We start from the raw sequence: 24440 nt of genomic DNA on the forward strand, positions 1-24440 counted from the left end.
CAGGGTTAGAGCGGAAGAAAACCAAGAAAAACAGGGTTAGAGCCGAAAAAAACCAAGAAAAACAGGGTTAGAGCAGAAGAAAACCAAGAAAAGCAGGGTTAGAGTGGAGAAAACCAAGAAAAACAGGGTTAGAGCCGGAGAAAACCAAGAAAAACAAGGTTAGAACGGAAGAAAACCAAGAAAAGCCGGGTTAGAGCGGAAGAAAACCAAGAAAAGCAGGGTTAGAGCGGAAGAAAACCAAGAAAAGCAGGGTTAGAACAGAAGAAAACCAAGAAAAACAGGGTTAGAGCCGAAAAAAACCAAGAAAAACAGGGTTAGAGACGGAAAAAAACAAGAACAGCAGGGTTAGAATGGAAGGAAACCCAGAAAAGTAGGGTTAGAGCGGAAGAAAACCAAGAAAAGAAGGGTTAGAGCCAAAAAAACCCAAGAAAAGCCGGGTTAGAACCGAACAAAACCAAGAAAAACAGGGTTAGAGCGGAAGGAAACCAAGGAAAGACCCTTTAGAGACCCCATAAGACCCCATAGGACCCCATTAAACCCTATTGGACCCCATAAGACCCTATAAAACCCCATAGGACCCCATTAACCCCATAGAATCCCGTAGGAACCCGTAAGACCCCATTAAACCTTATAGAACCCCATAAGACCCCATTAAACCCTATAGGACCCCATAGACCCCATAGGACCCCATAGGACCCCATAAGACCCCATTAAACTCTATAGGACCCCATAAGACCCCATAAGACCCCATAGAGACCCCATAGGGCCCCATAGACCCCCATAGACCCCATAGAAACCCCATAAGACCCCATAAGACCCCATTAAACCCTATAGAACACCATAGGACCCCATAGACCCCCATAAGACCCCATAGGACCCCACAGAAACCCCATAGGATCCCATTAGACCCCATAAACCTCCATTAACCCCATAAGACCCCATAAAACCCCATAGGACCCCATAGGACCCCATAAGACCCCATAGAAACCCCATAGGACCCCAGAAGACCCTATTAACCCCATAAGACCCCATTAAACTCTATAGGACCCCATAAGACCCCATAAGACCTCATAAAACCCCATAAGGCCCCATAAGACCCCATTAACCCCATTAAACCCCATAGAATCCCATAAGACTCCATAGAACCCTATACGACCCTATAGGACCCCATAGACCCCATAGGACCCCATTAAACCCCATATAAACCACATAGGACCCCATAAGACCCCATAGACCCCCATAAGACCCCATTAAACCCGATAGAACCCCATAGGACCCCATAGGGATCAATGGGACCCCATAAGTCCCCATAGGAAACAATAGGACCCCATAGAGTCCCATAGGAGCCCATAGACCCCATAAGACCCTATTAAACCCTATAGAACCCCATAAGGCCCCATAAGACCCCATAGAGCCCGATAGGACCCCATAGAAACCCCATAGGACCCCATAGGACCCCAGAGACCCCATAGAAACCCCATAGGACCCCATAGACCCCATTAAACCCCATTAAACCCTATAGGACCCCATAAGACCCCATAAGACCCCATTAACCCCATAAGACCCCATAGAAACCCCATAGGACCCCATAGGTCCTATGGGGTCTCTATAGGGTCCTATGGGGTCCCTATGGGGTCCTATGGGGTTTCTATGGGGTCTATGGGGTCCTATGGGGTTTAATGGGGTCTCTATGGGGTCTAATGGTGTTCTATGGGGTTTCTATAAGGTCCTATGTGATCCTATGGGGTCTTACGGGGTCTCTATGGGGTCTTATGGGGTTTAATGGGGTCTTATGGGGGCTCTATTGATTCCTATGGGGGCTGCAATACCATTAGTGGCCACTAGGTGGCGCTATAGCAGGTTATAATGGGAGTCTATGGGATCCTATGGGGTCTTATGGGGCTCTATGGGGTCTTATGGGATCCTATGGGGTTCTATGGGGCTCTATGTGATCCTATGGGGTTTCTATGGGGACTTATGGGGTCCCTATGGGGTCTCTATGGGACTCTATGGGGTTCTATGGGGCTCTATGGGGTCTTATGGGGTCCTATAGGGACTTATGGGGTCTCTATGGGACTCTATGGGGTCTCTATGGGATCCTATGGGGTCTAATGGGGTTAATGGGGTCTTATAGGGTCTTATGGGGTCCTATTGGGTCTAATGGGGTTCTATGGGGTTTCTATAGGGTCCTATGGGGTCTTATGGGGTCTCTATGGGGTCCTATGGGGTCTTATGGGGTCTCTATGGGGTCTTATAGGGCTCTATGGGGTCCTATGGGGCTCTATGGGGTCGCTGGAGGACTTATGGCCGCCCTCGGAGGACTAAAGGCCGCCCATCGAGGACTAATGGCCGCCGCTGGAGGACTTATGGCCGTTGGAGGACTAATGGCCGCCCTTGGAGGACTTATGGCCGCCCTTGGAGGACTTATGGCCCCCCTTGGAGGACTAATGGCCGTTGGAGGACTAATGGCCGCCCTCGGAGGACCAAAGTCCGTTGGAGGACTTATGGCCGCCCCTTTAATCACCCCATTCCACCTGCAGCCAATCACCGCTCTCCATCCCCCTAATCCCCTCCCCCCTCCCCTCCCATTGGCTCTTCCAGCCGCTCCTCACCCTCCTCCCCCTCCCCATTGGCTCGCCGCGCATCCCCGCCCCTTATCTCCCGCCCCTCCCTCCCATTGGCCGCTCAGCTCGGCTCCTCCCTCCCCATTGGCTGCGCGCTCCGTCCGTCACGCTTGAAGCCCCGCCTCCCGGAAGGGCCCCGACTTCCGTTGTCGTCCGGGCTCAGTTGGGCTCCGGCCGCCGAAGCGAACGGAGCTCCCGGGGGGGGGGGGGGGACCCGGAAATAAGGGTTTATAAAACACGGAAAACGGGTTGAACGACCGGACCGGAAGTGGGGAGACGGACAGGTGACCGGAACGGGGGGGGGTTAACCGGTCGGTTGGGGTGAAAGGGGGGGGGAGGGGAAAGGGGGGCAATCGGAAGGCGCCGTTGGAGCGCCTATTGGGGTTCTATGGGTCTATGCGCGCGCATCTATGGGGCTCTGTGGGTCCTATGGGGGGCTATGGGGCTCTATGGGGCTCTATAGGGGTCTATGGGGTCTTATGGGGTCCTATAGGGTTCTATGGGGTTCTATGGGGGTCTATGGGGCACTATGGGGCTCTATGGGGTCCTATGGGGCTCTATGGGGCTCTATGGGGTACTATGGGGTCCTATGGGGGTCTATGGGGTGCTATGGGGTCTCTATGTTATCCTATGGGGCTCTATGGGGGGGCTATGGGGATCTATGGGGTCCTATGGGGGTCTATGGGGGTCTATGGGGTTCTATGGGGTCCCTATGGGGCTCTATGGGGCCCCATTAGTTCCTATGGGCTCCTAACGTATGCTAATTTATGCTAATTAACCCCTTCTATATGACCACCCCATTGGCTCTATGGGGTCCCATTAGATCCTATGGGGTCCTATTAGATCCTATGGGGCCCTATTAAATCCTATGGGGTCCCATTGAGTTCTATGGGGTCCTATTAGATCCTATGGGGTCCCATTGGATCCTATGGGGCTCCTAATGTATGCAAATTTATGCAAATCTCTAGGACCCCATTGGCCGCCATGTTGTCCCGCTTCCTTTTATCCCTCTCAAGGTCCATCCATACAAAGGAGAAGGGGAAACCCTTAATGTTGAACCCACGGACCAATAAGGTAAGGCCTCGTTAAGCCTCATTTGCATATGCATGCTAATTAGGGCCTGAACGAGCCAATCACGGCCCTCGTAGGCTCTGATAAGGTCAATGGGGAGCCAAGATGGCGGCCGGTTATGCAAATGAGGCCCTCGATATGGTAATTAGGTGGTCAGATATGCAAATGGGGCCCTCGATATGGTAATGAGGTGCTCAGATGTGCAAATTAGTCCATCGATATGGTAATTAGGCAGTCAATATGCAAATTAGACAAGCTATATGGTAATTAGTTCTCGCTATGCAAATAGGAATCCTGTATGCTAATTAACTATGCAATATGCAAATCAGTTATGCAAATTAGACTCTCATTATGCATTAGATATGCTAATTTGGTGCTCAGTATGGTAATTAGTCCCTTAAATATGCTAATTAGGACTTCAATATGCTAATTGCGACCACGATATGCTAATTAGGCACTCAATACGGTAATTTACCCCTCCAATATGCTAATTCGACCCTCAATATGCTAATTAGTTGTCCTTTATGCTAATTAGGCCCATAAAGGACCAACCCCACCAGCCAATATGGCTCCGATATGCAAATTAGGCTCGATATGCAAATTAACCCCACAACATGCAAATCAACACCTCGATAAGCAAATCAGTCCTTCGATATGCAAATCACCCCCTCGATATGCAAATGAGCCACATAAGCAGCCAATCCCGTTGGATTTGCCCCTTAATGGGCCCATCCAAGATGGCCGCCTTAAAGGGCCGGCGTCCCTTGGAGGACCGAGGGCGGCCATTAGTCCTCCGAATCCAAGATGGCGTCCCTTGGAGGACCGAGGGCGGCCATAAGTCCTCCAAATCCAAGATGGCGTCCCTTGGAGGACCGAGGGCGGCCATTAGTCTTCCAAATCCAAGATGGCGTCCCTTGGAGGACCGAGGGCGGCCATAAGTCCTCCAACCCGCTGGATTTAAAGGGCCGGCATCCCTTGGAGGACCGAGGGCGGCCATAAGTCCTCCAACTGGGCTGGAAATCCAAGATGGCGGCTTTATAGGGCCGGTATCCCCTTTGTCTTATAGGGGATGGCCTTTACCCTATTGGAGAGGCAGATGTTGGGGCTCCAGGGGCTCCTGCCCCCCAAGATCGAGACCCAGGACATCCAGGCCTTGAGGTTCCATAAGAATATAGGGCGGATCAGCGACCCACTGCAGAAGTAAGGGGGCTATGGGGCTCTATGGGGTCCTATGGGGTTCTATGGGGTCCTATGGGGTCTTATGGGGTCCTATGGGGCTCTATGGGGTCTTATGGGGTCCTATGGGGCTCTATTGGGTCCTATGGGGGGCTGCAATACCATCAGCTGCCACTAGGTGGCGCTATAACAGATTATAATGGGAGTCTATGGGAGCCATTGATTCCTATGGGAGCCATTGATTCCTATGGTGCTCTATTGATTCCTATGGGGGCTGCAATACCATTAGTGGCCATTAGGTGGCGCTATAGCAGATTATAATGGGAGTCTATGGGGCTCCATTGGATCCTATGGGGTTTAATGGGGTCCTATGGGGTCTCTATGGGGGGCTATAGGGTCCTATGGGGTCCTATGGGGGTCTATGGGGTCCTATAGTGTCCTATAGGGTCCTATAGGGCTCTGTGGGGTCCTATGGGGTCCTATGGGGCTTTACGGGACCCAGGACATCCAGGCCTTGAGGTTCCATAAGAATATAGGGCGGATCAGCGACCCACTGCAGAAGTAAGGGGGTTCTATGGGGCCCTATGGGGTTCTATGGGGTCTTATGGGGTCCTATGGGGCTCTATGGGGTCCTATGGGGTCTTATGGGGCTCTATGGGGTATCTATGGGGTCCTATAGGGCTCTATGGGGCTCTATTGGGTCCTATGGGGGCTGCAATACCATCAGCTGCCACTAGGTGGCGCTATAACTGGTTATAATGGGAGTCTATGGGGCTCTATAGGGCTCTATGGGGTCCTATGGGGCTCTATGGGGTCCTATGGGGTCTTATGGGGTCTTATGGCGTTCTATGGGATCCTATTGGGTTGTATGGGGTCTATAGGGGTTCTATGGGGCTCTATGGGGTCTTATGGGGTCCTATGGGGTTCTATGGGGTCCTATGGGTTCCTATGGGGTGCTATGGGGTGTCTATGGGGTTCTATGGGGTCCTATGGGATCCTATTGGGTCTTATGGGGTCTTATGGGGTTTAATGGGATCCTATTGGGTTTAATGGGGTTTTATGGGGTTCTATGCGGGTCTATGGGGTCCTATGGGGTTCTATGGGGTCCTATGGGGCTCTATGGGGTCCTATGGGGGTCCTATGGGGTCTCTATGGGGTCCTATAGGGTCTTATGGGGTCCTATGGGGGTCTATGGGGTTTTATTGGGGTCTATGGGGTCCTATTGGGTTCTATGGGGGGTCTATGGGGTCTTATGGGGTTTAATGGGGTCCTATGGGGTCCTATGGGGGTCTATGGGGTCCTATGGGGTTCTATTGGGGTCTATGGGGTCCTATGGGGCTCTATGGGGTCTTATGGGGTCCTATGGGGGTCTATGGGGTCCTATGGGGTTCTATTGGGCTCTATGGGGTCCTATGGGGTCTCTATGGGGTGTCTATGGGGTCCTATGGGGCTTTATGGGACCCAGGACATCCAGGCCTTGAGGTTCCATAAGAATATAGGGCGGATCAGCGACCCACTGCAGAAGTAAGGGGGCTCTATGGGGTCCTATGGGGTCCTATGGGGCTCTATGGGGTTCCTATGCGGTTCTATGTTGTGGTTTCCTATGTTTGAATTGTTGGTCTCGGGTATGTGGGTCTAGTGGTCTATTTGGTGTGTCTCGTATGGGGTCTTATTGTTGGGTCCTAGTTGTGGCGGCTTTCCTATGGGGTCTCTAGTTTGGTTGTCTAGGTGTTCTTTATTTGTGTGGTCCTTATGGTTTCTCTATATGGTGTCCTAGTGGGGCTCTATGGGATTCCTTGTATGGGGTCCTTAGGGGTTCTAGTTGGGTGTCCATGGGTCTTCTATGGGGTCTCTTATTTGGGGGTTTCTATTGGGTTTCGGTAGTGGGGCTGCCAATGTTATTCCATTGCAGTGCTCACTAGGGTTGCGCGTTATGGTTACTGTATAGTAGGTATGTATGTAATTTTGACGGAGTGTGTGGCTCGTATGGGTTCTATGGGTGTCCTATGATTGTTTGGTGTCTATGTGGTTGGGTAAGTGTTCCTAGGTGGGGTGTCCTTATTGGTGTCTGATTGGATCTCTTGGGACCTCATATCTTTCAGTGGCCCGGAGTTTCCTATGTCACGGATAGTGTGCGGTATCTTATGCGACCCACTGCAGAGTTAAGGGGGTTTTCTTGGGGCTCTTCGGGGCTCTATGGGGCTCTCATGGGGGCTCTATGGGGTCCTATGGGGTTCTATGGGGTATCTATGGGGCTCATATGGGGAGTCTATGGGGTCCCTAATGTTATCCTATGGGGTCCTATGTGGTCTTATGGGGTATCTATGGGGTTCTATTGGGGTTCTATGGGGTTCTATGGGGTCCTACATGGGGCTCTATGAGGGGTCTTATGGGTCCTATAGGGTCTAATGGGGGTCCTATGGGGTCTTTGGGGTCCCTATAGGGCTCTATGGGGTTCTATTGGGTCCTATGGGGGCTGCAATACCATCAGCTGCCACTAGGTGGCGCTATAACTGGTTATAATGGGAGTCTATGGGGCTCTATGGGGTTCTACGGGGTTTAATGGGGTCCTATGGGGTCCTATGGGGTCTCTATGGGGTGTCTATGGGGTCCTATGGGGCTCTATGGGACCCAGGACATCCAGGCCTTGAGGTTCCATAAGAATATAGGGCGGATCAGCGACCCACTGCAAAAGTAAGGGGGCTATGGGGCCCTATGGGGTCTTATGGGGTCCTATGGGGTCCTATGGGGTCCTATGGGGTCTCTATGGGGTCCTATGGGGTTTAATGGGGTTCTATGGGGCTCTATGGGGTCTTATGGGGTCCTATGGGGTCCTATGGGGTCCTATTGGGGCTCTATGGGGCTCTATGGGGTCCTATGGGGTCTATGGGGTCCTATGGGGTCTCTATAGTGTCCTATGGGGTCCTATAGGGTCCTATGGGGTCTCTATGGGGTCCTATGGGGTTTAATGGGGTCCTATGGGGCTCTATGGGGTCGTATGGGGTCCTATGGGGTCTCTATGGGGCTCTATGGGGTCCTATGGGGTCCTATGGGGTCTTATGGGGTCCTATGGGGTCCTATGGGGTCCTATGGGGTCTTATGGGGTCCTATGGGGGTCTATGGGGTCCTATTGGGGGGCTATAGGGTCCTATGCGGTCCTATGTTATCCTATGGGGGTCCTATGGGGTCTTATGGGGTCCTATGGGATGTCTATGGGGCTCTACGGGGTCCTATTGGGGGGCTATAGGGTTTTATGGGGTCTTATAGGGTCCTATGGGGTCCTATTGGGCTCTATGGGGTCTCTATGGGGTCTTATGGGGTCTTATGGGGTTTAATGGGGTTTTATGGGGTCTTATAGGGTCCTATGGGGCCTTCTAGGGTCCTATAGGGTCTTATGGCGTCATATGGGATCCTACAGGGTTTTATGGGATCCTATAGGGTTTAATGGGGTTTTATGGGGTTCTATGGGATCCTATGGGGTCTTATAGGGTCTTATGGGGTTTAATGGGGTCCTATGGGGCTCTATTGGGTCCTATGGGGGGCTGCAATACCATCAGCTGCCACTAGGTGGCGCTATAACAGATTATAATGGGAGTCTATGGGGCTCTATGGGATCCTACAGGGTCCTATGGGGTCCTATGGGGTCCTATAGGGCTCTATGGGGTTCCTATGGGGTCTTATGGGGTTTAATGGGGTCCTATGGGGTCTTATGGGGTTCTATGGGTTCCTATAGGGTCCTATGGGGTGTCTATGGGGCTCTATAGGGTCCTATTGGGGGGCTATAGGGGTTTTATGGGGTCCTATGGGGTTTAATGGGGTTCTATGGGGTCCTATGGGACTCTATGGGGTCTCTATGGGGTGTCTATGGGGTCCTATGGGGCTTTATGGGACCCAGGACATCCAGGCCTTGAGGTTCCATAAGAATATAGGGCGGATCAGCGACCCACTGCAGAAGTAAGGGGGTTCTATGGGGTCCTATGGGGTTCTATAGGGTCTTATGGGGCTCTATGGGGTCTTATGGGGTCCTATGGGGTCTCTATGGGGCTCTATGGGGTCCTATGGGGTTCTATGGGGTCCTATAGGGCTCTATGGGGTTCTATTGGGTCCTATGGGGGCTGCAATACCATCAGCTGCCACTAGGTGGCGCTATAACTGGTTATAATGGGAGTCTATGGGGCTCTATTGGGTCCTATGGGGTCTTATGGGGTTCTATTGGGGTCTATGGGGTTCTATAGGGTCCTATTGGGTCCTATGGGGTTCTATGGGGTCCTATAGGGTCCTATGGGGTCTTATGGGGTCCTATGGGGTTTAATGGGGTCTTATGGGGTTCTATTGGGGTCTATGGGGTCCTATGGGGTGTCTATGGGGCTCTATGGGGTCCTATTGGGGGGCTATAGGGTTCTATGGGGTTATATGGGGTCTTATGGGGTCCTATAGGGTCGTATTGGGGTTCTATGGGGTTCTATGGGGTCCTATGAGTCCTATGGGTTCTTATGGGGTCTTATGGGGTCTCTATGGGATCCTATGGGGTCTTATGGGGTTTAATGGGATCCTATGGGGTTTAATGGGGTTTAACGGGGTCTTATGGGGTCTATGGGGTCTTATAGGGTCTTATGGGGTCTATAGGGTCCTATGGGGTCCTATTGGGGTTCTATGGGATCCTATGGGGTCCTATGGGGGTCTATGGGGTCTTATGGGGTTCTATTGGGTTCTATAGGGTCCTATGGGGTTTTATGGGGTCCTATGGGGTCTTATGGGGTATCTATGGGATCTTATAGGGTCCTATAGGGTCCTATGGGGTCTTATGGGGTTTAATGGGATCCTATAGGGTCCTATGGGGTTCTATGGGTTCCTATGAGTCCTATAGGGTCCTATGGGGTCTTATGGGGTCTATGGGGTCGTATGGATCCTATTGGGTTCTATGGGGTCTTATGGGGTTTAATGGGGTCTTATGGGGTCTCGTCCACAGGTACATCTATTTAATGGGGATCCAGGAGCGGAACGAGAAGCTCTTCTATAGGGTTTTACAGGACGACATCGAGAGGTTGATGCCCATCGTCTACACCCCGACTGTAGGGTTGGCCTGTACCCAATATGGCCACATCTTCCGCAGGCCTAAGTATCTATGGGGTTTCTATGGGGTTTTATGGGGTCTTATAGGGTCCTATGATGTCCTATTGGGGTCTATGGGGTCCTATGGGGTCTTATGGGGTCCTATGGGTTCTATAGGGTTCTATGGGGTCCTATGGGGTCTATGGGGTCCTATGGGGTCCTATTGAATCCTATTGGGGTCCTATTGGGGTCTTATAGGGTCTTATGGGGTCTTATAGGGTCTTATGGGGTCTTATAGGGTCCTATTGATTCCTATGGGGGCTGCAATACCATTAGTGGCCACTAGGTGGCGCTATAATGGGAGTCTATGGGAGCCATTGATTCCTATGGGGCTCTATTGGGCTCTATAGAAGCCAATGGGATCCTATGGGATTTAATGGGGTCCTATGGGGTCTTATGGGGTTCTATGGGGTTTCTATGGGGTCTTATGGGGTCTTATGGGGTTCTATGGTGTCTATGGGGTTCTATGGGGTCCTATAGGGTCTATGGGGTCTTATGGGGTCTCTATGGGGTCTATGGGGTCCTATTGAGTCCTATAGGGTCCTATTGAATCCTATTGGGGTCCTATTGGGGTCTTATAGGGTCTTATAGGGTCCTATTGATTCCTATGGGGGCTGCAATACCATTAGTGGCCACTAGGGGGCGCTATAGCAGATTATAATGGGAGTCTATGGGAGCCATTGATTCCTATGGGAGCCATTGATTCCTATGGGGTCCCATTGATTCCTATGGGAGCCATTGATTCCTATGGGAGCCATTGATTCCTATGGGGGCTGCAATACCATTAGCGGCCACTAGGGGGCGCTATATAATGGAATCCAATGGGAGTCTATGGGGCTCCATTGGATCCTATGGGGTTTAATGGGGTCGTATGGGGTCTATGGGGTCCTATGGGGTCTTATAGGGTCTTATGGGGTCCTATGGGGTCTTATGGGGTTCTATGGGGTCTTATGGGGTCCTATGGGGTCCTATGGGGTCTGTAGGGTTGGCCTGTACCCAATATGGCCACATCTTCCGCAGGCCTAAGTATCTATGGGGTTTCTATGGGGTCCTATGGGGTCCTATGGGGTCTTATAGGGTCTTATAGGGTCCTATTGATTCCTATGGGGGCTGCAATACCATTAGCGGCCACTAGGTGGCGCTATATAATGGAATCCAATGGGAGTCTATGGGGTCTCTATGGGATCCTATGGGGTCTTATAGGGTTTTTATGGGGTCTTATGGGGTCCTATGGGGTTTAATGGGGTCCTATGGGGTCTTATGGGATCCTATGGGGTCTTATGGGGTTTTTATGGGGTCTTATGAGGTCTTATGGGGTCTTATGGGGTCCTATGGGGATGTATGGGGTTCTATAGGGTCCTATGGGGTCTCTATGGGGCTCTATGGGGTCTCTATTGGTCTCTATGGGTCTCTATGGGGTCTTATGGGTTCTTATGGGGTCCTATGGGGTTCTATAGGGTCCTATGGGGTCTTATGGGGCCCTATGGGGCTCTATGGGGTCTCTATGGGGCTCTATGGGGTCTCTATGGGGCCCTATTGTTTCCTATAGGGGCCTGTTCATTTCCATCTCGGATCGGGGTCACATCAGATCCATCGTGGACAACTGGCCCGAGAACGACGTCAAGGTGACCCCATAAACCCCATAGAACCCCATTAAACCCCATTAAACCCTATAGGACCCCATAAGACCCTATAGAACCCTATAGGACCCCATAGAACCCCATAGGACGCCATTAAACCCCATAGAACCCCATTAAACCCCATAGGACCCCATAAGACCCCATAAGACCCCATAGGACCCCATAAAGTCCCATAGACTCCAATTATAACCCCATAAGACCCCATAAGACCCCATAGGATCCCATAGAGCTCCATAGGATCCAATGGAGCCCCATAGACTCCCATTGGATTCCATAATATAGCGCCACCTAGTGGTCGCTAATGGTATTGCAGCCCCCATAGGAATCAATAGGACCCTATAAGAGACCCCATAAGACCCCATAAGACCCCATAAGACCCTATTGGAGTCTATAGGATCCCATAGAGACCCCATAAGACCCCATAAGGCCCTATAAGACCCTATAGGACCCTATTAAACCCCATAAGACCCCATAAGACCCCATAGGATCCTATTGAACCCCGTAGACCCCCATAGAGCCCCATAGCATCCCATAGAACCCCATAGAGACCCCATAGAGACCCCATAGGACCCCATAAGACCCCATAGGATCCTATAGGACCCCATAAGACCCCATTAAACCCCATAAGACCCCATTAGACCCCCATTAAACCCCATAGGACCCCATAGGATCCCATTGGCTTCCATAGAGCCCAATAGAGCCCCATAGGAATCAATGGCTCCCATAGGAATCAATGGCTCCCATAGACTCCCATTATAATCTGCTATAGCGCCCCCTAGTGGCCACTAATGGTATTGCAGACCCCATAGGAATCAATAGGACCCTATAAGAGACCCCATAAGACCCCATAAGACCCTATAAGACCCCATAGGACCCCATAAGACCCTATAGAACCCTATTAAACCCCATTAAACCCTATAGGACCCCCTTGACCCTATTAATCCCCTATTGCAGGCCGTGGTGGTGACGGACGGCGAGCGGATCCTGGGTTTGGGGGATTTGGGGGTTTATGGGATGGGGATCCCTGTAGGGAAACTGTGCCTCTATACGGCCTGCGCCGGGATCCAGCCCCATAAGTGCCTGCCTGTGTGTATTGATGTGGGGACGGATAACACGGTAAGACCCTATAGACCCCATAGACCCCATAGAACCCCATTAAACCCTATAGGACCCTATAGAACCCTATAAGACCCCATAGGATCCCATAGACCCCATAGAACCCAATAGGACCCTATAAGACCCCATAGGACCCTATAGAACCCCATAGACCCTATAAGACCCCATAAGACCCCATAAGACCCTATAAGACCCTATAGGATCCCATAGACCCCGTAGAACCCTATAAGACCCTATAGGATCCCATAAGACCCCATAGAAACCCGTAAGACCCCATAGACCCTATAAGATCCCATAAGACCCCATAGGACTCCATAGGACCCTATAGAACCCAATAGGACCCCATAAGACCCTATAGGATCCCATAAGACCCCATAGACCCCATAAGACTCCATAAGACCCTATAAGACCCCATAAGACCCTATAGGATCCCATAAGACCCTATAAGACCCCATAGAACCCTATAGGACCCTATAAGACCCTATAGACCCTATAGAACCCTATAAGACCCTATAGGATCCCATAGACCCCATAAGACCCCATAAGAACCTATAAGACCCTATAAGACCCCATAGACCCCATAGACCCTATAGGATCTCATAGACCCCGTAGAACCCCATAAGACCCTATAGGACCCCATAGACCCCCATAGGACCCTATAAGACCCCATAGGACCCTATAGACCACATAGAGGCCCTATAAGACCCCATAGACCCCATAAGACCCTATAAAACCCCATAGAATCCTATAGACCCCATAAGACCCCATAGGACCCCATAGAGCCCCATAGACTCCCATTATAACCCTATAAGACCCCATAGGACCCCATAAGACCCCATAGACTCCCATTATAACCCCATAGGACCCCATAGACCCCATAGGATCCTATACGACCCCATAAGACCCCATAGGACCCCATAGAACCCTATAAGACCCTATAGGACCCTATAGACCCCATAGAGACCCTATAAGATTCCATAAGACCCTATAGGACCCCATAGACCCTATAAGACCCCATAGGACCCCATAGGACCCCATATAAACCCTATATCTCGCCCCATAGACCCTATTAAAGGACCCCTTCTATATGGGGTTGTACCAGCGTCGGGATCGAACGGCGGCCTACGACGAACTGATCGACGAGTTCATGGAGGCCATCACCGACAGGTAAAACCCCATAGAAACCCCATAGAAACCCCAAAAAAACCCCATAAAACCCCATAAAAACCCTATAAGACCCTATAAGACCCTATAAGACCCCATAGGATCCCATTGAGTTCCATTGGATTCCATAGACTCCCATTGGATTCCATCATATAGCGCCACCTAGTGGCCGCTAATGGTATTGCAGCCCCCATAGGAATCAATAGAGCCCCATAGGAATCAATGGCTCCCATAGACTCCCATTATAATCTGCTATAGCGCCACCTAGTGGCCGCTAATGGTATTGCAGCCCCCATAGGATATAATGGGACCCCATAGGAATCAATGGAGCCCTATAGGACCCTATACGACCCCATAGAACCCCATAGACCCCCATAGGATCCTATAGGACCCCATAAGACCCTATAGGACCCCGTAGAACCCCATAGAGACCCCATAGGACCCCATAAGACCCTATAGGACCCCATAGGACCCCATTAAACCCCATAGGATCCCATAAGACCCCATAGGATCCCATAGAACCCCATAGGATCCCATAGGATCCCATAAGACCCCATTAAACCCTATAGAGACCCCATAGAACCCCATAGACTCCCATTATAACTCTATAGGACCCCATTAGACCCCATAGACCCCATAAGACCCCATAAGACCCCATAGAACCCCATAGAACCCCATAAGACCCCATAGAACCCCATAAAAACCCTATAAAAACCCTATAAAAACCCTATAAGACCCTATAAGACCCCATAGGATCCCATTGAACCCAATAGGACTCCATAGGATTCAATGGAGCCCCATAGACTCCCATTGGATTCCATTATATAGCGCCACCTAGTGGCCGCTAATGGTATTGCAGCCCCCATAGGAATCAATGGGACCCCATAGAACCCAATAGGACCCCATAAGACCCTATAGGACCCCATAGGACCCCATAAAACACTACAGGACCCCCCAGCCCCACATCTATGGGTCCTGCCCCATATCTAGGTACGGCCAGAACACCCTGATCCAATTCGAGGACTTTGGGAACCACAACGCCTTCCGCTTCCTAAGGAAATATAGGGAGAGATACTGCATCTTCAATGACGACATCCAAGGTGGGTCCTCCTGTGGGGCTGGGGTCCTCCAAGGTGGGGCTGGGGTCCTGCAATGGGGCTCTATGGGGGTTAATGGGGGCCAATGGGGTCCTATGGGGTCGTATTGGGGTCTATTGGGGTCTGTGGGGTCCTATGGGGTCCTATGGGGCTCTATGGGTCCTCCAATGGGGCTGGGGTCCTCCAATGGGGCTCTATGGGAATCAATGGGGCTCAATGGGGATCTATTGGGGTCTATTGGGCTCTATGGGGTCGTATTGGGGTCCTATGGGGTCCTATGTGGGGCTGGGGTCCTCCAATGTGGGGCTGGGGTCCTCCAGTGGGGCTCTATGGGGGTCAATGGGATCCTGTTGGGTTCTATTGGGGTCTATGGGGTCCTATGGGGTTCTATGGGGGTCTATGGGGCTCAATGGGGGTCTATGGGGTCCTCCAATGTGGGGCTGGGGTCGTCCAGTGGGGCTGGGGTCCTCCAATGGGGCTCTATGGGGTCCTGATTCCTCCTATAGGGGTCAATGGGGATAAATGGGGTCCTATGGGGCTCTATGGGGCTCAATGGGGTCCTATGGGGTCATATGGGGGGCTGGGGTCCTCCAGTGGGGCTGGGGTCCTCCAATGGGGCTCTATGGGGTCCTCCAGTGGGGCTCTATGGGGGTCAATGGGATCCTATTGGGGTCTATATGGTCCTATGGGGGTCTATGGGGCTCTATGGATCTTTCTATGGGGCTGGGGTCTTCCAGTGGGGCTGGGGTCCTCCAAGGTGGGGCTGGGGTCCTCCTATGGGGGTCAGTGGGATCCTGTTGGGTTCTATTGGGGTCTATGGGATCCTATTGGGGTCTATGGGATCCTATTGGGGTCTATGGGGCTCTATGGGGTCCTATGGGGCTCTATGGGGTTGGGAGGACCCACAGAACCCCATAGGAGGACCCCAGCCCCACCTTGGAGGACCCCAGACCCCCATAGACCCCCATAGAGCCCCATAGACCCCCATAGGACACCCTAGACCTCCAAGTTACCATAGAGTCCTGCGAGCGTCCGCCATCTTGGAACTCTATGATCCCAGGTACGGCGGCCGTGGCCTTGGCCGGTCTCTTGGCGGCCCAGAAGACGACGGGGAAACCCATCACGGACCATAGAGTTCTCTTCTTAGGGGCAGGAGAGGTAAGTCCTCCAACATGGCCGCCGGGTCCTCCAACATGGCCGCCGGTCCTCCAAGATGGCCGCCGGTTCTCCAATATGGCTGCCGGGGGTCCAATATGGCCGCCAGTAATCCAAGATGGCCGCTGGGGATCCAATATGGCTGCCAGGAATCCAAGATGGCGGCTCTTGGCATCCAACATGGCCGCCGGTCCTCCAATATGGCCGCCAGTAATCCAAGATGGCGGCCAGAAATCCAATATGGCTGCCAGGAATCCAATATGGCCGCCAGTCCTACAATATGGCCGCTGGTAATCCAAGATGGCTGCCAGTAATCCAATATGGCCACCATGAATCCAAGATGGCCACCATGGCATCCAAGATGGCCGCCAGGAATCCAATATGGCCGCCAGGAATCCAAGATGGCCGCCGATCCTCCAACATGGCCGCCGGTCCTCCAACATGGCTGCCGGTCCTACAATATGGCTGCCAGGGATCCAATATGGCCGCCATGGCATCCAATATGGCCGCCAGTAATCCAATATGGCCACCGGGGATCCAATATGGCCGCCGGTCCTCCAATATGGCCGCCATGGTATCCAAGATGGCCGCCAGGGATCCAAGATGGCTGCCAGGGATCCAATATGGCCGCCATGGAATCCAAGATGGCCGCCGGGAATCCAAGATGGCCGCCAGTCCTCCAAGATACCATAGAGTCCTCTTAGAGGGGGACAGAATGTCTCAATGGGGGTCTATAGGCCTCCAAGATGGCTGCCGGGGATCCAAGATGGCCGCCAGGAATCCAAGATGGCCACCGGTCCTCCAGGGCACCATAGAGTCCTCCTAGAGGAGGCTAGAGTGTCTCTATGGGGGTCTATAGGCCTCCAAGATGGCCGCCGGGGATCCAAGATGGCCGCCGGGAATCCAAGATGGCTGCCGGGAATCCAAGATGGCCGCCGGTCCTCCAGGGCATCATAGAGTCCTCCTAGAGGGGGCTAGAGTGTCTCTATGGGGTTGTATAGGCCTCCAAGATGGCCGCCGGGAATCCAAGATGGCCACCAGTCCTCCAGGGCACCATAGAGTCCTCCTAGAGGGGGCTAGAGTGTCTCTATGAGGGTCTATAGGCCTCCAAGATGGTGCCGGTCATCCAAGATGGCCGCCGGGGATCCAAGATGGCCGCCAGGAATCCAAGATGGCCGCCGGTCCTCCAAGATACCATAGAGTCCTCTTAGAGGGGGACAGAATGTCTCAATGGGGGTCTATAGGCCTCCAAGATGGCCGCCGGGAATCCAAGATGGCCGCCATGGCATCCAAGATGGCCGCCAGGAATCCAAGATGGCCGCCGGGAATCCAAGACGGCCGCCGGTCCTCCGAGATACCATAGAGTCCTATTAGAGGGGGCTAGAGTGTCTCTATAGGCCTATATAGGCATCCAAGATGGCCGCCGGGGATCCAAGATGGCCGCCGGTCCTCCAGGGCACCATAGAGTCCTCCTAGAGGGGGCTAGAGTGTCTCTATGGGTGTCTATAGGCCTCTATAGGCATCCAAGATGGCCGCCAGGGATCCAATATGGCCGGCAGGAATCCAAGATGGCCGCCGGTCCTTCGAGGCACCATAGAGTCCTCCTAGAGGGGGCTAGAGTGTCTCTATGAGGGTCTATAGGCCTCTATATTCCTCCAATATGGCCGCTGGGGATCCAAGATGGCCGCCAGGAATCCAAGATGGTTGCCGGTCCTCCAAGATACCATAGAGTCCTCTTAGAGGGGGACAGAATGTCTCAATGGGGGTCTATAGGCCTCCAAGATGGCCGCCAGGAATCCAATATGGCCGCCAGGAATCCAAGATGGCCGCCGGTCCTCCAGGGCACCATAGAGTCCTCCTAGAGGGGGCTAGAGTGTCTCTATAGGCCTTTATAGGCATCCAAGATGGCCGCCGGTCCTCCAGGGCACCATAGAGTCCTCCTAGAGGGAGCTAGAGTGTCTCTATGGGGGTCTATAGGCCTCCAAGATGGCCGCCGTGGATCCAATATGGCTGCCGAGGATCCAAGATGGCCGCCGGGAATCCAAGATGGCCGCCGGTCCTCCAGGGCACCATAGAATCCTCCTAGAGAGGGCTAGAGTGTCTCTATAGGCCTTTATAGGCATCCAAGATGGCCGCCGGGAATCCAAGATGGCTGCCGAGGATCCAAGATGGCCGCCGGTCCTCCGAGGCACCATAGAGTCCTCCTAGAGGGGGATAGAATATCTCTATTAGAATCCAAAATGGCCGCCGGGCATCCAAGATGGCCGCCGGGGATCCAAGATGGCCGCCGGTCCTCCGAGGCACCATAGAGTTGGTGCTAGAGTGTCTCTCTCTCTTCTAGGCCGCTCTAGGCATCGCCAACCTGATAGTGATGGCCATGGAGGAGAATGGGATGACCATAGAGACGGCCAGGAAGAGGATCTGGATGTACGACAAGCACGGCCTAGTCTTCCAGGTCAGTCCTCCAGTGGGGCTGGGGTCCTCCTATGGGGCTCTATGGGGTCCTATGGGGCTCTATGGGGCTCTGTGGGAGTCTATGGGGCTCTATGGGGTTCTATGGGGTCCTATTGGGTTCTATTGGGGTCTATGGGGTCCTATGGGGCTCTATGGGGTCCTATTGGGGTCTATTGGGTTCTATTGGGGTCTATGGGGCTCTATGGGGCTCCAATGGGGGTTTATGGGGTTCTATGGGGCTCTATGGGGTTCTATTGGGGTCTATGGGGTCCTATTGGGTTCTATGCGGTCCTATTCGGGTCTATTGGGGTCCTATGGGGTTCTATTGGGTTCTATTGGGGTCTATGGGGGTCCTATTGGGTTCTATTGGGGCCTATGGGGTTCTATGGGGCTCTATGGGGTCCTATTGGGGTCCTATGGGGCTCTATGGGGCTCCAGTGGGGATCTATGGGGTCCTATGGGGCTCTATGGGGTCCTATTGGGTTCTATGGGGCTCTATGGGGTCCTATTGGGGTCTATGGGGTCCTATGGGGCTCTATGGGGCCTCCAATGACCATAGAGTCCTCCCAATGACCACAGAGTCCTCCCAATGACCATAGAGTCCTCATCCAGGCCTCAAGTCCTCCACTAGGCCTCGAGTCCTCCACTAGGCCTCAAGTCCTCCAAGCAGGCCTCAAGTCCTCCAAGCAGGCCTCGAGTCCTCCCGGCTACCATAGAGTCTCCCCGTTTGCAGGGTAGAGAGGCCCAAGTGGACATCAACCAAGAGCCCTTCGCCCACCAGGCCCCGGCCTCCATCCCCCAGAGCTTCGAAGAGGCCGTCGCCATGTTGAAGCCGACGGCCATTATAGGTCAGTGTGTGGGGCTGGTTATGGGGCTGGTTATGGGGCTGGAGGATCCTATAGGGCCTATAGGGCTCTATGGGGCCTAGTTGGGGCCTAGTGAGGCCTATGGGGCCTAGTGAGGCCTGTGAGGCCTAGTTGGGCCTGTGAGGCCTAGCTGGGGCCTATGGGGCCTAGTTGAGGCCTAGTTGGGGCCTATGGGGCCTAGTTGGGGCCTAGTTAGGCCTTATAAGCTTATAGGGCTGGTTATGAGGCTGGTTATGGGGCTGGGGGTCTTTAATAGGGTCCTATAGGGCTCTATGGGGCCTAGTTGGGGCCTATGAGGCTTATGGGCCAAATTAGGCCTGTTGAGCCTAGTTGGGGCCTAGTTAGGCCTGTGATGCCTTAGTTTAGGCCGATGAGGCTCTGAGGCCTAGTTGAGGCCTAGTTGAGCCTATGAGGGCCTATGAGCCTATGGGCCTAGTTAGGCCTATTGAGCCTAGTTGGGGCCTAGTTAGGCCTATGAGGCCTAGTTGGGGCCTGATGAGGCCTATGAGCCTAGTGGGCCTTATGAGGTTATGGGGCTGCTAGGGCTGCTATGGGGCTGGGGTCTTTATTAGGTCCTATTACCCTTGGGCCCCTAGTTGGGGCCTAGTGAGGCTTATGGGGCCTAATTAGGCCTGTGAGGCCTAGTTGGGGCCTAGTTAGGCCTGTGAGGCCTAGTTAGGGCCTATGGGGCCTAGTGAGGCCTATGGGGCCTAGTTGGGGCCTAGTGAGGCCTACGGGGCCTAGTTGGGGCCTATGGGGCCTAGTTGGGGCCTAGTTGAGGCCTATGAGGCCTAGTTGGGGCCTAGTGAGGCCTATGAGGTCTAGTTGGGGTCTATGGGGCCTATTTAGGCCTTATAAGGTTATAGGGCAGGCTATGGGGCTGGTTATGGGGTTGGGGGTCTTTATTAGAGTCCTATAGGGCTCTATGGGGCCTACTTAGGGCTTATGAGGCATAGTTGGGGCCTAGTTAGGGCCTATGAAGCCTAGTTGGGGCCTATGGGGCCTAGTTGGGGCCTAGTGAGGCCTGTGAGGCCTAGTTGGGCCTGTGAGGCCTAGCTGGGGCCTATGGGGCCTAGTTGAAGCCTAGTTAGGCCTATGGGGCCTAGTTGGGGCCTAGTTAGGCCTTATGAGGTTATAGGGCTGGCTATGGGGCTGGTTATGGGGATGGTTATGGGGCTGGGGGTCTTTAATAGGGTCCTATAGGGCTCTATGGGGCCTAGTTAGGGCCTAATTAGGGCCTATAGGGCTCTATGGGGCCTAGTGAGGCCTATGAGGCCTAGTGAGGCCTAGTTGGGGCCTATGGGGCCTAGTTGAGGCCTATGAGGCCTAGTTGGGGCCTAGTTGGGGCCTAGTGAAGCCTATGAGGCCTAGTTGGGCCTGTGAGGCCTAGTTAGGGCCTATGGGGCCTAGTTAGGCCTTATAAGGTTATAGGGCTGGTTATGGGGCTAGTTATGGGGCTGGGGGTCTTTCTTAGGGTCCTATAGGGCTCTATGGGGCCTAGTTAGGCTCTATGAGGCCTAGTTGGGGCCTAGTTAGGGCCTATGAAGCCTAGTTGGGGCCTATGGGGACTAGTTGGGGTCTAGTGAGGCCTGTGAGGCCTAGTTAGGGCCGATGGGGCCTAGTTAGGCCTTATAAGGTTATAGGGCTGGCTATGGGGCTGGTTATGGGGCTGGGGGTCTTTATTAGGGTCCTATAAGGCTCTATGGGGCCTAGTTGGGGCCTATGGGGCCTAGTTGGGGCCTAGTTGGGGCCTATGAGGCCTAGTTGAGGCCTAGTTGAAGCCTATGGGGCCTAGTTGGGGCCTAGTGATGCCTATGAGGCCTAGTTGAGGCCTATGAGGCCTAGTTAGGCCTACGAAGCCTAACTAGGCCCTATGCCTCCTTTCCTCCTCCCCCATTGGCTAACCGACCCCCCTTCCTCCTCCCCCATTGGCTGCCCGTCCTCCTTCCTCCCCTCTCATTGGTGGATCCTCCAGGCGTGGCGGGAGCCGGCCGCCTCTTCAACCAATCGGTGCTGCGCAAGATGGCCGCCATCAACGAGCGACCAATCATCTTCGCCCTCAGCAACCCCACAGCCAAGGCCGAGTGTACGGCCCAGGAGGCCTACACTATAACTGAGGTATATAGGGGACCCTATAAGGACCCTATAGGCCCTATAGGGGGCCCTATAGGGGGCCCTATAGACCCTATAGGGGTCCTATAGACCCTATAGGGTCCCTATGTGGCCCTATAGACCCTATAGGGTCTCTATATGGCCCTATATCCCCTATAGACCCTATAGGATCCCATATATCCCCTATATCCCCTATAGGATTCCCTATATCCCCTATAGACCCTATAGGATCCCTATATGGCCCTATAGACCCTATAGGATCCCCTATATCCCCTATAGGACCCCTATATCCCCTATAGGATCCCCTATATCCCATATAGGATCCCATATATCCCCTATAGGACCCCTATACGACCCTATAGACCCTATAGGATCCCCTATATCCCCTATAGGATCCCATATATCCCCTATAGACCCTATAGAACCCCTATACGACCCTATAGACCCTATAGGATCCCATATATCCCCTATAGGATCCCATATATCCCCTATGGACCCTATAACCCCTATAGGATCCCCTATATCCCTTATAGGGTCCCATATATGGCCCTATAGACCCCATATGACCCTATAGACCCTATAGGATCCCCTATATCCCCTATAGGACCCCTATATCCCCTATAGACCCTATAGGATCCCCTATATCCCCTATAGACCCTGTAGGATCCCATCTATGGCCCTATAGACCCTATATGACCCTATAGACCCTATACGACCCTATAGAGCCTATAGGATCCCCTATATCCCCTATAGGACCCCTATACGACCCTATAGACCCTATAGGACCCCCATACGGCCCTATAGACCCCATACGGCCCTATAGACCCTATAGGATCCCCTATATCCCCTATAGGACCCCTATACGGGCCTATAGACCCTATACGACCCTATAGACCCTATAGGATCCCTATACGGCCCTATAGACCCCATAGGATCCCCTATATCCCCTATAAGACCCCTATATCCCCTATAGGACCCCCATACAACCCTATAGACCCTATACGGCCCTATAGACCCCATAGGATCCCATATATGGCCCTATAGACCCTATAGACCCTATAGGATCCCCTATATCCCTTTATAGGGTCGCTGCCTGTTCGCCAGCGGGAGCCCGTTCGATCCCGTGACCCTAAAAGACGGTCGGACCTATAGGGCCGGGCAAGGGAACAACGCCTATATCTTCCCAGGTAACCCTATAGGGCCTTATGGGGTCTTATGGGGTCTAATGGGGTCCTATGGGGTCTCTATGGGGTCTTATGGGGTCCTATGGGGTTCTATGGGGTCCTATGGGGTCTTATGGGGTCTATGGGGTCCTCTGATGTCCTATGGGATCATATAGGGTCTTATGGGGTCTTACGGCGTCTCTATGGGGTCTTATGGGGTCCTATGGGGTCTATGGGGTCTTATGGGGTCCTATAGGGTCTCTATAGGGTCTTATGGGGTCCTATAGGGTCTTATGGGGTCTTATGGGGTCTTATGGGGTTTAATGGGGTCCTATGGGGTCTTATGGGGTCTCTATGGGGTCCTATGGGGTCTTATGGGATCTATGGGGTCTTATAGGGTCTCTATGGGGTCTTATGGGGTCTAATAGGATCCCATGGGGTCCTATGAAGTCCTATGGGGTCTTATGGGATCTATGGGGTCTTATGGGGTCTTACGGGGTCTCTATGGGATCCTATAGGGTCTCTATGGGGTCTTATGGGGTTTAATGGGGTCCTATGGGGTTTAATGGGGTTTAATAAGGTCTTATGGGGTCCTATAGGGTCGCTATGGGGTCCTATGATGTCCTATGGGATCCTATGGGGTCTTATGGGGTTTAATGGGGTCCTATGGGGTCTTATGGGGTCCTATGGGGTCCTATGGGGCTCTATAGGGTCTATGGGGTTTCTATGGGGTCCCGTTATAGGGGTGGCACTGGCCGTCATACTGAGCAGCGTCAGACACATCAGCGACCGGGTCTTCCTTGAGGCCGCCAAGGTGAGATCTATGGGTCTCTATGGGTCTCTATGGGTCTCTATGGGTCTCTATGGGTCTCTATGGGGCTCTATGGGGCTCTATGGGTCTCTATGGGGCTCTATGGGTCTCTATGGGGCTCTATGGGTCTCTATGGGGTCTATGGGGTCTTATGGGGTCCTATGGGGTGTCTATGGGGTTTTATGGGGTCTATTGGGTTCTATGGGGTGTCTATGGGGTCTATGGGGTCCTATGGGGTGTCTATGGAGTTTCTATGGGGCTCTATGGGGTTCTATGGGGGTCTGTGAGGTGTCTGTGGGGCTCTATGGGGTCTATGGGGTCTATGGGTCTCTATGGGGTCCTATGGGGTCTTATGGGGTCTATGGGGTCTCTGTGGGGTCTATGGGGCTCTATGGGATCCAATGTGGTGTCTATGGGTCTCTATGGGATCCTATGGGGCTCTATGGGATCCTATGCGGTGTCTATGGGGTGTCTATGAGGTCCTATGGGGTTTAATGGGGTCCTATGGGGTCCTATGGGGTGTCTATGGGTCTCTATGGGGTTTAATGGCGCTCTCACCCCATAGGCTCTGTCGGATCAGCTCAGCCAATCGGATTTGGAGCAGGGCCGCCTCTATCCGCCATTGGCCAACATCCGCGAGGTCTCCATCTCCATCGCCGTCAAGGTGCGACCCCATAGAACCCCATAGAACCCCATAGAGCCCCATAAGACCCCATAGGATCCCATAGGACCCCATAAGACCCTATAGGGCCCCATAAGACCCCATAGAGCCCCATAGGATCCCATAGGACCCCATAGACCCCATAGGACCCCATAGAGCCCCATAAAACCCTAGAGGATCCCATAGACCCCCATAGGATCCCATAGGACCCCATAAGA

The 24440-nt window shown here is 53.1% G+C and overlaps 1 protein-coding gene across 5 annotated transcripts in view; it reads left to right on the plus strand.

Annotated features, from left to right (window-relative positions):
* The first annotated feature begins 3481 nt into the window (after positions 1-3481).
* ME2 (malic enzyme 2) overlaps positions 3482-24440 on the plus strand; it is a 23003-nt gene continuing 2044 nt past the window's right edge. Inside the window, exons 1-14 of one of the 5 annotated variants that reach the window (XM_015850430.2) lie at positions 3483-3698; positions 4762-4895; positions 9841-9990; positions 11533-11608; positions 12578-12739; positions 13803-13906; positions 14894-15003; positions 16061-16158; positions 18497-18610; positions 19343-19457; positions 21451-21593; positions 22672-22774; positions 23494-23564; positions 24127-24225. In XM_015850430.2, the coding sequence (XP_015705916.1) occupies positions 3579-3698; positions 4762-4895; positions 9841-9990; positions 11533-11608; positions 12578-12739; positions 13803-13906; positions 14894-15003; positions 16061-16158; positions 18497-18610; positions 19343-19457; positions 21451-21593; positions 22672-22774; positions 23494-23564; positions 24127-24225 (1599 nt within the window). In that variant the 5' untranslated portion in view covers positions 3483-3578. Of the gene's footprint in view, positions 3699-4761; positions 4896-8735; positions 8826-9840; positions 9991-10918; positions 11010-11532; positions 11609-12577; positions 12740-13802; positions 13907-14893; positions 15004-16060; positions 16159-18496; positions 18611-19342; positions 19458-21450; positions 21594-22671; positions 22775-23493; positions 23565-24126; positions 24226-24440 lie in introns of those variants that run through there. The other 4 variants (XM_015850431.2, XM_015850433.2, XM_015850432.2 and 1 more) reach the window with 4 other exon arrangements.

The sequence above is a fragment of the Coturnix japonica genome, unplaced genomic scaffold (genome assembly GCF_001577835.2).
Source record: "Coturnix japonica isolate 7356 unplaced genomic scaffold, Coturnix japonica 2.1 chrUnrandom458, whole genome shotgun sequence".
Taxonomy (NCBI): Eukaryota; Metazoa; Chordata; class Aves; order Galliformes; family Phasianidae; genus Coturnix; species Coturnix japonica.